Raw genomic sequence first — 12,938 nt, forward strand, 5'->3', positions numbered from 1 at the left:
GTCAGCTATAGGAGCGCGTGAGCCTGCGTGCTAGGAACACACGGACACCCTGGCATGAGTTGCACTACACGTTGTTTGCAACAGGTGCCTAATTAGAGCAGGTCAACGAGGCTGATTCCAATCACATAAAGTGAGAAACATGTCTGGAATAGTTAATAGGCGCCAGTGGGCTTGCAGTGGTTTTAAGATGTAAACATGTAACCAAAAAAAAAATACGCTTAAGGTCAGAACATTGCACTTAGTTGCTGATTATGCATGTAACTGGCGGAGACAAGCTCGCACAGGATTCATTTTAATATGAGTAGAAAGAAGGGATATAACTGAGTCTCGATACAAACACACATCCGGCACCCACGCGTACTCCTACGCATACCTGAGGAACTGCAGCTGCATTGTATGTATGTCATCTGGATGAATTTTGCATTTTGAAAAACAAAGAAGTTTGCACAGACAGGAGGAAAGAAACTTAGTTTTATAGCATTTGGGGCCCGGGGAATAGTATATGTACATTGGGTTGCCATCAGGAAACACAGAGACAGGAGAAACTTAGGATCTCATGTGCATTATCTCTTATTTACTTGGTTAGATGATTTTCTTGATGGCAGATGACAATTAGAGAGGATGTTCCAGAACCATGCTTTCTGACTGTGGGCTGTGATATAGTCTTGGCCCAGTGGGATTTCACTGTTGTGTTCTGCTTAATAATCCAAATCCTCTAAGTCCCCCTCGGCCCACTTCACTCCTTTGATTGCTCCTTGTATTTTTATTATACTCCCCATTTTCATAATCTGGCACACAGTACTCTTATGGTGCGCACTGGAGTTAAAGACGAGAGAGAGAGAGACTAACAAGTAGTGCACACGGCTCTCCTAAGGTCATTTAGATTACAAGGGTCAGTCTCAGTAATCCATAAAGCTTGGTATGCTGCTCTTTAATTTAGAATCATAACTTTGGGGGGAAAACAACCGCGTGGGAAGCTGGCTGTGGCAAGTTGCGTTCATTTTTAAGCACGCGGGTTTGTATGTAACAACCGACTGAAGCGTGCCTTAGCTCGCTCATGCAATCGCCCCCGTGCGCCGCCTGGGACGATGTCAGTAGGTGACAGAGGACAGATATTCACTATGCTCAGTCACCGCGTATCACGCAAACACAACCTTTTCATAGAAGGTAATTCATTCTGTGATAAGCGCAACAAAAGCGAGGAGAAAGCGCGCCGTCAGCAGCCAGCAAGATGGTAGACTGTGATTAGCAGGTCTAGGTCTGTAATCAATCTGCATGTGCACTTTATGCAAGTCCGTCAAGAACATTTCAAAGCAGGTTGCTTGACTGGAAGGTAAATCAAGAAGGGACTCTTTTGACTATGTGGACGAAAACTACAGTGAGGTAAACATATATGTCTAGTTTTGTATTGTTTCAGTGTTTGTGTTTGTACCTTGATACTAATATCTATACTAATACTATTTTAAATGACAGCAAGAGTTAATTTTAAACCCATCTTTCCCGTGCAAACAATTTTAATTGACCTGACGACACTGCAGCAAGAGATTGAACGGACAACAGTTGATTTATGCAGGGAGAGAAGGCTGGCCTGTGTGGTTTGATCGAACAGACGAGCTGTTATCACACAAATTGCTGAAAGCGTTAACACTCGTTCTGACACAAAGGTGTCAACACATACAGTGTATGACGGTTTGTTCTGTTGGGGGTTGACAGGGAGCCCATGCTGACCGTGAGCATCAGAACTGGACCGATTTCTAGAGCAATGGAATAAGGCGGGTCGGTCTGATGAATCATGTTTTCTTTTACATGGGTGAATGGCAGGGTACACATGGGAACACATGGTACCAGGATGCACTTTAGAAAGAAGGCGAACCAGAGGAAGCAGTGTAATGATTTGGGCAATTTTCTGCTGCGGAAAACTTTGGTCTTGCCATTCATTGGACACGTGGGTGATGCTGGTGTTACTTTGGCAGGTGCCATCAACTGCCTAAGCATTGCTGACAGTGGTCTCTTTCAGCAGAATAACGCACTGTGCCAGAAAGCAAAAATGGTTCAAGAATGGTTTGAGGAGCACAAAGAATTCAAGGTGTTTGCTGGGCCCCCGGGACAAATGGATTCACAGAGGTCCTACCTAGCAACTTGCAGGACTTGGAGATTTCTGCAAATGTCTTGGTGCTGGATACCACAACACACCTTCAGAGGCCTAATAAAGTGTAAGCCTCAAAGGGTCAGGGCTGTTCCTTTGCCAAAAGAGGGACAAACACCATATTAGGCAAGCATAGTGTTATGATATGGGCACACACGCAAAAACAACTAAAAAAAAAAACATGAAAAACAGCACAAAGTGTTGACCTGGCCTCCAAAATCACTAAATCTCAGACTGATCGAGTATCTGTGGGATGCACTGGAACAAGCCTGATCCACAGAGCCCCCTCTACTCGACCCATAGGACCCAAACGCCTCCGCTACCACTACAGAGGCTAAGGTAACTCAGACAGTAAAAATTATTAACACAGCACAGGACTGCCGTGTGCCTTAATATACCACACATAACTGTAGAGCGTATATAGTTCTCCGAGAGTCTGCCTCTGTTAGTCTTCTGATTTTGTCCCACCCCCAACAACCATCAGGCTGTGTAACATATACATATGTCTAATTTCCTTTTTGAAAGCGCACCATCTGGTAAAGTATCAACATTAAAGATAGACAAAGTTGTGTAATATTGTCAATCACACACACACAGTGTAGAATGACAAAGTATTGAGGCGACTTCATATATCTGGAAATAAACACGCTGAAATGAATCAGGAATACTCCCTAATATGATGTTTGAATCTTCTGGAGATTTCATTGAAAAACGAAGGCCACTCCTTATACAGTATAAGTCTATATGCAGGCTTCAGATAAACATCTTTACAGGCTCGTATTATTGATTTCACAAGCGACTCGTAATTATCAACAACTCTCTCTCTGTGTACTGTGTGTGTTTGTCCGTGTGGTGACAGTAACATTAACGTATATCAATGTTTTTTTGTTTTTAAATTAATTTAGGAGTAGCAGTGAGCTTAGGCTGCCGGCCATCCATCAATGACAGATACCGAGCTAACGTTTGCATTTCTGATTGCCTATTGATTTTATAAGACAGGATTATGATTACAACAGCTCTGCACAGCCGTGCATCAGTCTCGGAAGCATTGACTGTGCATAGGCCTCAAATCACAGCAACTGCATCATAAGCGCGGCAATCTGGTAGAAATCATTCATATTCAATGAGGGGAGTAATGCGAGCGTTATGTTGTCTCGCAAAGTTGTCACCGTTACGTCAGGAGCAGCAGCGGGAATATAATACAGAATGTGGTTTGCTGTTTGTTTTTGGATCATATAAAACACTTTTATATGTTCCTTGATGTAATCACAGATTCAGAAAAAGAAAGTGGGCGGGATGTCTTCTGTTCACACAACAGAAGATCACGGTGAAGTTTAACAACGTGTTGGATTTATAATTGTCTTTAAGCTATCCTTAAATTTGCGATTCAGGCCTGACTGTTCCGCACTCTTGCAATTCAAAAACGTGACACTGGTTATAATTTCAACATCTGATTTCCGTTTAAATTTTACCCGTTTAAGTTCTTATTAAAGATTTTGTGTGTGCGTGAGAAAACACTTAAGGGTTTGGTTAGATTCATCACCCCCGTCTAATCTCTTCTGTTGAGTACTTATTTGGCTTCTTGAAACATCATAAAAGTACTATTAGAGGCTACTGGGACAATTTAACGAGGAAAAGGCCTTTGTCTCCTTTCTTTTCAAGTGCGGCGACGGTCACAATTGCGATGGCTATATATTTTTAAGCAGGCTCTTCACATCTGAATAGTGTCATTATTTCTTTTGACAATGGTTTGGGGAGGTCAAGAAAAAGCACTGCCATTGTTTCTGTGCTATCGCTGGGAAAAGAATAAGTACGTAGTTAAGATACAAACAAAATAAAATGACCACTTCTCTCTCAAAAATCGTGACCCCAAAGGAAATCGCATCCTTGAACAAGGTGAACGTGTCACGGGCTGATGGACTACAAATGCAATGTGTGAAAGATGTTTTTTTTTTTAAATGCAAGTCATTATCCCTTTGTCTAATTATATTCTGCATTGTTAATTTCTCTTTGTCTGTGGACAACAGGTTGCAAATACACCATTGTGGACCCAGTGCAATTAGCACACAAGAAGGTGTAAGTCTCTCAAAAGGGAAAACTGTCTGTTACATTATACTCTGACAGGAGCAGTAATAATACATAAAATAAATATAAAAACGGACGTTGTGCTTTGTTTGAGCAAATGTAGCTATTAATGAATGCTAATAACAGAGATGAATAACCATATAGAAAATTGAGTCTCAAAGTATACTCCATTTGTTTTTTACTAGGCTAACTTTTATATTCAAAAGCGTCTATTCACAGGATAATATATGAAAACACAATACATCTAATCTAAAGGAAGACCGCATGGTAAGTGGGTAACAGAAAGAAGCAGAGATTGTGTGTCTCAAAGAATGTTCTTCTTTTGTTCTGCTGTGTGCCACGTGGACTTATGATGCAGGACAAAGGAATTTGCTAAGCGGGAGATTTAACTCTACTCATGCTCATGTGTGGTTGTGTTAGACGTGTGAGCTTGTGTCAGATTCTTTAGATGCCAGGTTAGAAGAGGGGATGTTAGTTCACGTGAAAGACACTATGTCTGTGAAATCAACTGAGTGGCATGGCGCAGAAAAAAACATACTCATACTTACTTAATAAAACAAATAAAAACACCATAGTTAAGAAGGCTATTAGTTAGTTACCCAGTCCTTGAAAAGAGTTAATTGGTGCTTGTTGAACATGTCTGTTGCCTGACGTTTTGTAGACGCAGGCTGGAGGAAACCATTTGCTGTTTTGATCTAAATCTGATTAAGTGGCTCGGTGCTAATTCAGGACTTTGCTCTTTTAGTCGATAACCTAGACGTTGTGAGACGTTGTGTCTTAACTGCAGTTTGTTGCATTCACAGCTAACAGGGACACTGCAGGCTCTTGCATTGCTGCCAAAAAGTTCTGCCTCGAGATGAACACTCCTGTTGTCAACTAGGCATCAGAGTGATGAGAAGCTAACAAATCCTGGTTCACCTAGATGACTGCAAGAGAGTAAAATATCCTGAGTTAGCATCTACCTCACTGTAAGTGCAGGTGGCCTGTGCCATTAGTAGAGATTTGTTTTTCTTGAAACGTGGCTCAGGGCTGTAATGCTCCATGTAGCCAGGGGCAGAGAAATGTTCAGGGGCACTGTCACTGTCAAATGGTCTCCTGTCAGGACCATACTCTGAACTTTGGTCAAAAATGCTGTTATCATCATCTGAAAACGCTAGAGGTTGGTCATGAGTCATGGCCAGAATTTCTGAATATGGCCGCCTCATCTACTTCTGTCGTGTGAATGGTGGCGCAGATGGTGGGCATGGTGGTCACGCTTAGTGTCCCTGTGCTGTCTTTTGTCACCCCCCTTTGGTGCTCAAGCTGGCAGCTACAGTGGGTCGCTCATTAGCTCTGGAATTCACCACAGTTTGACAAGCAAACTTGTGTCATCTTCCTTATCTCCTGCACTGAGGGGCTAGCTGAGCAATTAGCTGAAGCACTTCTAGACGGGGACTCCGAGAAGTCCTTTTGGGGTGGGAGGCGAGACTAAGCCTGTGCTTGTATAGACATGGACATCACCTGGAAATGCCCCCCTGTTGATAGAGAAGCATGAGCTGAACAGCTGTAATCACTTTCATATTGGTATGAAGAACTGAACAGGAGTGGGTCATTCATCAGTGGCTGAGAGCAACATGGGTCAGAATACCTTCTGGAGAGCGAACTGCATGTCTCCTAAGAGTCGGAAAGCTGCGAGGTCAAGCTGCCGTCACCTCTGTCTCTCAGTTAGGTTGAGGAGCTGGCTTTTTTTCCCAAAGACTGGTTGTCAGTTGGGAGTTGGACCCATCTTCTTAGAAGAGGACAAGTTAACCTTTCATTAATGGTGTATTATGAATCCGAGGAACCTGGATCACATCGGCTGAACGACAGTGGCTGGGCATGACTTAGACTTTAATGATCCACAAGGGAAATTGCTTGGTCACAGTAGCTTACTTGCTCATAAAAACACTCTTAAAACTCACACGTAAAATGAAAGATAAAATAAAATAAGATTACAATAAAATGTAAGTATTATCTATTAAAATAACCTAAAATATCCTAAACCTTAGCAGTTGTTCCTTGTGCAAGCAGTTACCTGACTTATGTTGCATGCAGATCTCTTAAGCAGTGCATTGCATTCTTGTTGCCATCTGAACTTTCTGAAGAAGGCAAGCATGTTGTGCTCTAAGGGACTCTATTTCCTCTTCTCGGGTTCTGAAAAGCAAGGCTGTTTTGCCTGTGAAGGTTTAGAAGCAAGCTTTTTCACAGGGGGCCTTTTGATGGGGTTGGTGCATCGCACCTGTCATTCAGTAGCGAGTCGATCTCTTTTTGCATCCACTAAAATTCAGCTTGCTGATGAAGTCAGGGATTTTACCGCGACAGTTCACTTATGCGTCACATGAATTACTGCATCTGTGGATTGCCACGGCTTAACAGAGGTGTCGTTTTAATGGCTGGTTGCTCCCTATTACATATTTAATGCATTATATGAGACATAAACCAGAGCACGGGACTACTGCATGTACAGTAGATACTGACAGAAACACAGATTTGCAAGTGTTCACCACCGCGTGCGTGTATCCTGAAGATGTCTACAACCCACAGGCACACACTTTTTCTGAAACGCTGGTTTCATTTGAGTCCTAATTCTCTTGCAGGTGACGGAGACACGGACGGGGCCCCTGGGATGCAGTAGCTATGACAATCTGGACTCGGTTAGCTCAATCCTGCTGCAGAGCCCTGAGAGCAAGCTTCATCTGCAAGGTAAACAAATGAAGTACAGCCACACGCTTCCCCAGGATGTTGGACATCTCAGGGCAGCAGAGTCAAACTCCATTTTGGAATTAAAATTAAAGAAGATCTATAGTCATACACGAAATACTCTGAGGTTGAGTAAGAAAATGGTTTGTGGCCTCTGAAGAATTGAATGTCAATGCAGTTTTTAATTGGGGCTGGGATTGGGATAGATTTGCTCCCCATTCTCCTCTGGGGATTGCAGTACAATTTTCTGGTTATAGATGTCTGCTCATGTTCTAATGTGATTGTGTTCTTAAGTCTCTTTTAAAGCTTTGATCAAAGACAGGCCTAAATTCAAAACAGTTGCTTGAACTGTGAAAACTAATCAATTGAGAGAGCAGAAACTGGTACTTTCCATGCAGGTGCAATGCATAATAAGACAATTAAAACACGTAAAGGCGTGGCTATTTTTATCTCTGTCAGAGACAGCCTCTCATCTATGCAAATATACTCAGTATGTATATGTAAGTCACTATAATTAGACTTCCTCAGTATTAGAAAATTAAAATACTCTCATTTGACTCGCACATCATACATCAATTGACGCAAATAACAACATTTACCCATGAGCAGTTACGTTCTTTTAAGTGAAAATAGTTCTGTTTTAAACATCTACTGGAGCAATAATTAGCCTGAGAGAAGGAATTACACGGAGTGACAGTCACCCTGGAGAAAGGCAGCGATGAAAGGCGTTGTAACTGTGGTCAAGTGTTTGAGAAGAGCGATTCCGTCTTTGATTTATTTGAGTTTACGCAGGTTATTAAAACCGGTTTGAGAATCACGGAGGCTTACTTTCAATCCGCACACCTCCCCCCTCGTCTCTGAAGGGATCATTACTCGTCCTCCAAAATCAGAGAACTAAGTGGTTTGTCAAAGAAACACTTTTAAATCCTCCACTGCCACTTACTCAAAGCACTCTATAGGTTTTGGGGAAAGCTTTATTGTCATGCACCAAATGTATTAGCCTTGTGCTTTGAAGACTGTTTTGTCACCCAATTGATAGATGACAGGCCTGGAAAAGATTCTTTCTTTTGGCTTGATAATAACCCCAATAGAAAGGAAAAGCCTTTCCAATTGGTTTGTGGCTTAGGCTTTTGTATTAGGACATCATAATAGTGTGTGTGTTTAGATGTTTGGTGTGGGCAAACATTGGGTGTTGCGAGTCAGTCTGAAAACGTGTCCTTTTAAGAGCAATTATTGTGTCTTGCACTAAATTAGAAAGACAGCTGATGGTGTAAGTTCTCCTACAATCATAGTGCTCTTCAAAGTGATGGCACTTCACACAGCCCATGAAGAGGCATGTCGTCGGTGGAGAGCTTTTAAGGTCTCTGCTGCTCAAATATATTTATAATGAGATCCGATCATTTAATTCACCCGTACAGTTTTCATTCCGTCGTTAACGCAGTTGCAGCAGTTGTCTCTGCATTCACGTGGGCCACGGGCTCAGGTTTGCGTTGCCCCGCGTGGACATGATTAATGCCTCTGATTTCTTTTTCTTTTTTCTTTTTTTTCCAATTGTTCCCATGCAACTCACTCAGCTCCTGAACAGCGTTATTTTTCTTTTTTTGACTGTAGCGGGAAACGTTTTATGAAGCCTATTATTCTTGATCACGGGGGTTTTCTCTTTCTGAAAAATATGCACTTGCAGTATATTAAGAAACATGAAGCTATGTCCATTGGCGATTCTTCCTCTGTGTTCATAAACCCAAGTAGATGACAGGAAAACACAGGTGGTCTTTACTTTGATATGTCTGTCAGAGCTCCTTGCAATTTATATTTGAAATTTACGGATGACACGCAGAGATGCAAAGATCTCCATCACAAGACGTTGGTTAGGGTATGTTTTAAATTGTCTGACGGTAGTGAAATGTACTTACAGCAACGCCGTTTGGGCAAATGGTTGATTGGCCGTTGCCAGGCAGTGGTCGGTAGTGATAAATATCGACTTAAGTACTGCAATTTAAGTACACATTTGAGGTCATTTGCTATCGCTGTAATTCCACTTCGTCTCAGTTATTGTTATTGAACCATTTCTCTCAAATCATAAGTTACTGGTTGCTTAACAAATTAGGTCTTTAACTCACATTACATGTGATGATTTGTTATTGATTGAACCACCCAAGAGTTTAGAGCTGATTAGCAATAGAACTGACTTCATTCTTAATTGTCTTCTTACTATATCTTGGATTTTTGCAAACTCAGCAATCAGTTAATTATTACAAAAAATCAACCAGCTGACAGATCCACGTGGAAAATACACAAAATCTCACACTACTACACACACACACAAAACACACACAAAAAACATATTTAAGGTAAAATAAGGTCCATCTCAACCAGGCACAGCAAAATGAGTCTAAATTTGATTTTAGTGATAATACAGACATTCTGTTCTTTACCTATATCAAAACCAGTTGTTGTTGTTGTTTTTAAAGCTGTTAGTGCTTGGAAAATATGTAGTGTGTTACATACAGTAGAACTCATGACCAATTAGGGCATCAGGTCTGTGTACTTTTCCCATCGACTGTATAAAGATGAGCACTGGACAGCTCCTCAAAAGTGAAGCCAAAGCAAGTAGAGCTCCCCCTGGTGACTGGCTGCAGTATAGGTCATAAACTGTCTCCTACATGTTAGGAGATGGGGCAACATGCACCAAATTAAGACACTATAAATATGCTTTTGTTTTGTTTTTTGTTTTTTTTCCCCCCAGGGTTGGTTTAATTAATTTCAGGTAGTCAATATAATAGCGATGCACATTCATGCAATCCAACATTTGTTTGTGGCTGGGGAGCAGAATGCAGTATTAATTAAACAAAAACACAGGTCAGTCTGGTGAAAGTTGGGGTGGGCCATTCACATGAGTCCATGTGGCTCCGCTCTCTGACGCTACTGCTCAGACTCAGCCTTGATAACAACATCAATTTGGCCAATGCAAGGAAGTGGGGACACATTGTCCATATTTATATACAGTTTATGGCTCTTCCCGATAGCATGGACAAACAATGTATATCATTTAATTTGGAGGAGCTGTTGGATAACGCGGCAATTAAAAACACTCTCAACAACCTCACAACCCGAGGCAGATGCGCATCGCTTCTTTTGAATGCTGTTGTAGAGCCACAGCGTGCACCCTCTCTCTGTAAATGTATCCCCAAATAATTTAAAGTACAAGCTGTAAAGAAAATGGCATAGATTCATTTGCATGACTAAAGACAGTAAAGAAAAAAAGGGAAATATCTGCTGTTGATGGAGTCACTCTGTAACTAGGCTGTCAGTTATTTCCGGCGTGAAAATACTGCTTTTAAAGAGATGAGGAAAGATGATGTGAGTGGTGGCGACTGATGCCAACCCCCAACCAACCCCTAATAAACACAATGATAATGTATGTATGATAATAGATTCTCCCAACCCCGTCACCGCCACCGAGTGTGTCATAGATGCTCTGCATAAACATCACAAGTGTGCTGCTTCACATTTAATTCCGGAGGGTGGGTGACAAAAAGGTGTCCCGTGTTATTACCACCTCCACTATTCAGCCGTGCCCTCACTTAAACTGACAAAGTGATTCAAAATAAAAGGAAAAAAAAAGGTTTTAGATGATTGAAAGGGACAGCTGATTAATCGTGGAAACGCACACAAGGAAGTGCGAAGTGCAATATCACCAGCATGTGTTCGCATGTTTTTCCTTCATAGCTCAGCGGACTTAGAAACGCGGGAGAACGGATCGGGCCATTTGGAACAACCTGCGAAACTCAGGGCGGTTCAAAAAGCAGCTTGATCACCGCTTTTATTTCCACATAACAGAGTTAGATTCCCTCACAGATTTTACTGTATCTCTTCGCTGCCCTTTACAGTCAGTGCCCAAAAAAAATAACAGCTTTGACAGCACTATTCTCTCCGGACAATACGGCATAAATGGGCTTCACAGACTATCCCTTGAGGAGGATGACATTGGCTGGGTCCAGCGCTACTCTAATAAGCACTAGCAGCTCTCGGCACATCTAATGAACACCCACCATGTGTCTCATTTGCAAATGCCCATTGACCTTTTACCAGACAATTAGCTAAAATGCTAACTTTTGGCATTTAAACTGTGGGGAGGAGTCACATCTGTCCAGAGTGGAAGTTTACAGACCACTGCCAGCACTAACAGCAAAAAAAAAACAGCATAAAAGAAAATTAATGTTTTTTTTTTCTTTGTTGTTTTTTTCCATTATTAGTATTTGAGGTAAAATTGTAATAAAAATTACATGACAACTCAAAATAATAGTTGTGATGTGATGTGATGTAGCGGAAGGACAAGACAGAGGACGAGGTTAAAAAAAAAAGAAACACTAAAATCTGCTTGAATTTCTGGTGTGTTGAATCAATAAAGAAGTGAGGGGAAATGCTTACCTCTCACAGGTAGACATCAAAGGGAGGAGAGCCGCACGCACTGAACTCTCGACGCATTCTCGTTTTTTTTTTTTCCTCAACGGTAAAAATAACCCCGCGCGTCACCGCAGTGACATATGTCGGCGCTTTAAATCCACAAGCCTACAGGCAATCACTACAACCACAGGCACAAAGTCAATTTGAACGTCGCCGCGGCTGTAACATCCATATGTCGCCGTTTCCACGTGGCTTTAAAATAGAGACGTGGTGTGCTATTTCCACGGAGACGGCACAAAGGCTTTTTTCAATCACTTCCTGAAAGTGTTATTAAAACAGATTGCCCTTTTGTCTTCATTTTCTTCACATTCTGCATTCGACTGTACACGCTTTGTTCATGTATGCAGCGCATCGAGGCTTCATGCGAATGAATGACCCCTCCGTGAACTCTATTTCTGTTTAGCTGGGCTTTGTGAGGAGTAGCAATATTGCGTCATCTGAGGGCCGTTTCAGATTAATCTGTTTACAACGCAAAGGCTCATGCGGTGGTATTTATTTCTCTCCGTTGCGGTTGAAACACGCCCCATAATGAAATGCCAGCGACGTGTGATGACAACTGAGTCTGGCTACACCGTGGATAACGCACAACAGTACCTACTGTAAAACTCCACTGGCACATTTATGAACTGCATCAGTGTTGACAGGAGGTATTTGATTAAATAAACACTTGTGTCTTGAGTCACAAGTGACCTTTTCTGTATTAAACGAACCCAGAATCTTTCCCAAACCTTCAGCCACTTACTCCAAGTGACTAAGCAGGACATAAACACCATCAACCTGTTAGTGAACCATGCCCCGTCAGACTGGATATCTCATCAAAACGCACGGTTTTCACGGGGCAGCAGCAATACGCCGGGGCGGAAACACACCGATTCGTGAAATTCGGAATGACAAGATCGCATCCAGGCTGTAGAAGCGCATCTGTGTCCTCAGCCATTGTCTGCCTGGAGTCATTTGCCTGTTTAGCTTTCATCCCAACTTTGCTCCCCGACATGAATGAGGCCCCTCGGATGCTTTATCAAGTTAATCCTCACTAAAAGCATCACTGGCAAATGGGAACATGCGAAATTTGCCAGCGCACTCGGAACACAATGGGCTACCGAACATCGGCGGGTGAGAATAAAGAATGCAGTGTCATCTGAATTATTGCCTGACTAAACCTGAATTTTGGATCCCGATGAATACACTAAGCACTTCCATTATTCAGTTTTTTACTTTTTTTCTTTCTTCCTTTTTTTTTTAAAGACATTTCCGTGAAGCCATTTCTGTTTACATGCATTTTTCTCTGCTGTCTGCGCCGAGGGTGAATGGGAAAGGTTTTTTTTTTTTTTTTCATTTTTTTGAAGCAGCTGTCTAAATCACCGGCATTTAGGAATGAAGAGAGTGCAGAGAAATTGGAGAATTCTAGCAGGTGGATTTGGAGAATCACATTAAGTGCTGTGTACATCTCTTTCTGTCTGAGTGCTCTACTCGGTATGTCACAGTGATGCGCGCGTTTGTGATCTCCCGCACTGCTGGAGCC

At 42.0% G+C, this 12,938-nt stretch overlaps 1 protein-coding gene across 1 annotated transcript in view; it reads left to right on the forward strand.

Annotated features, from left to right (window-relative positions):
• brinp1 (bone morphogenetic protein/retinoic acid inducible neural-specific 1) overlaps positions 1–12,938 on the forward strand; it is a 108,937-nt gene that overhangs the window by 73,635 nt on the left and 22,364 nt on the right. Inside the window, exon 5 of the mRNA XM_047569625.1 lies at positions 6,847–6,952. Coding sequence (XP_047425581.1) covers positions 6,847–6,952 — 106 coding nt within the window. The remainder of the gene's footprint in view (positions 1–6,846; positions 6,953–12,938) is intronic.

Source organism: Mugil cephalus, chromosome 19 (assembly GCF_022458985.1).
Source record: "Mugil cephalus isolate CIBA_MC_2020 chromosome 19, CIBA_Mcephalus_1.1, whole genome shotgun sequence".
In the NCBI taxonomy this organism is placed as follows: Eukaryota; Metazoa; Chordata; class Actinopteri; order Mugiliformes; family Mugilidae; genus Mugil; species Mugil cephalus.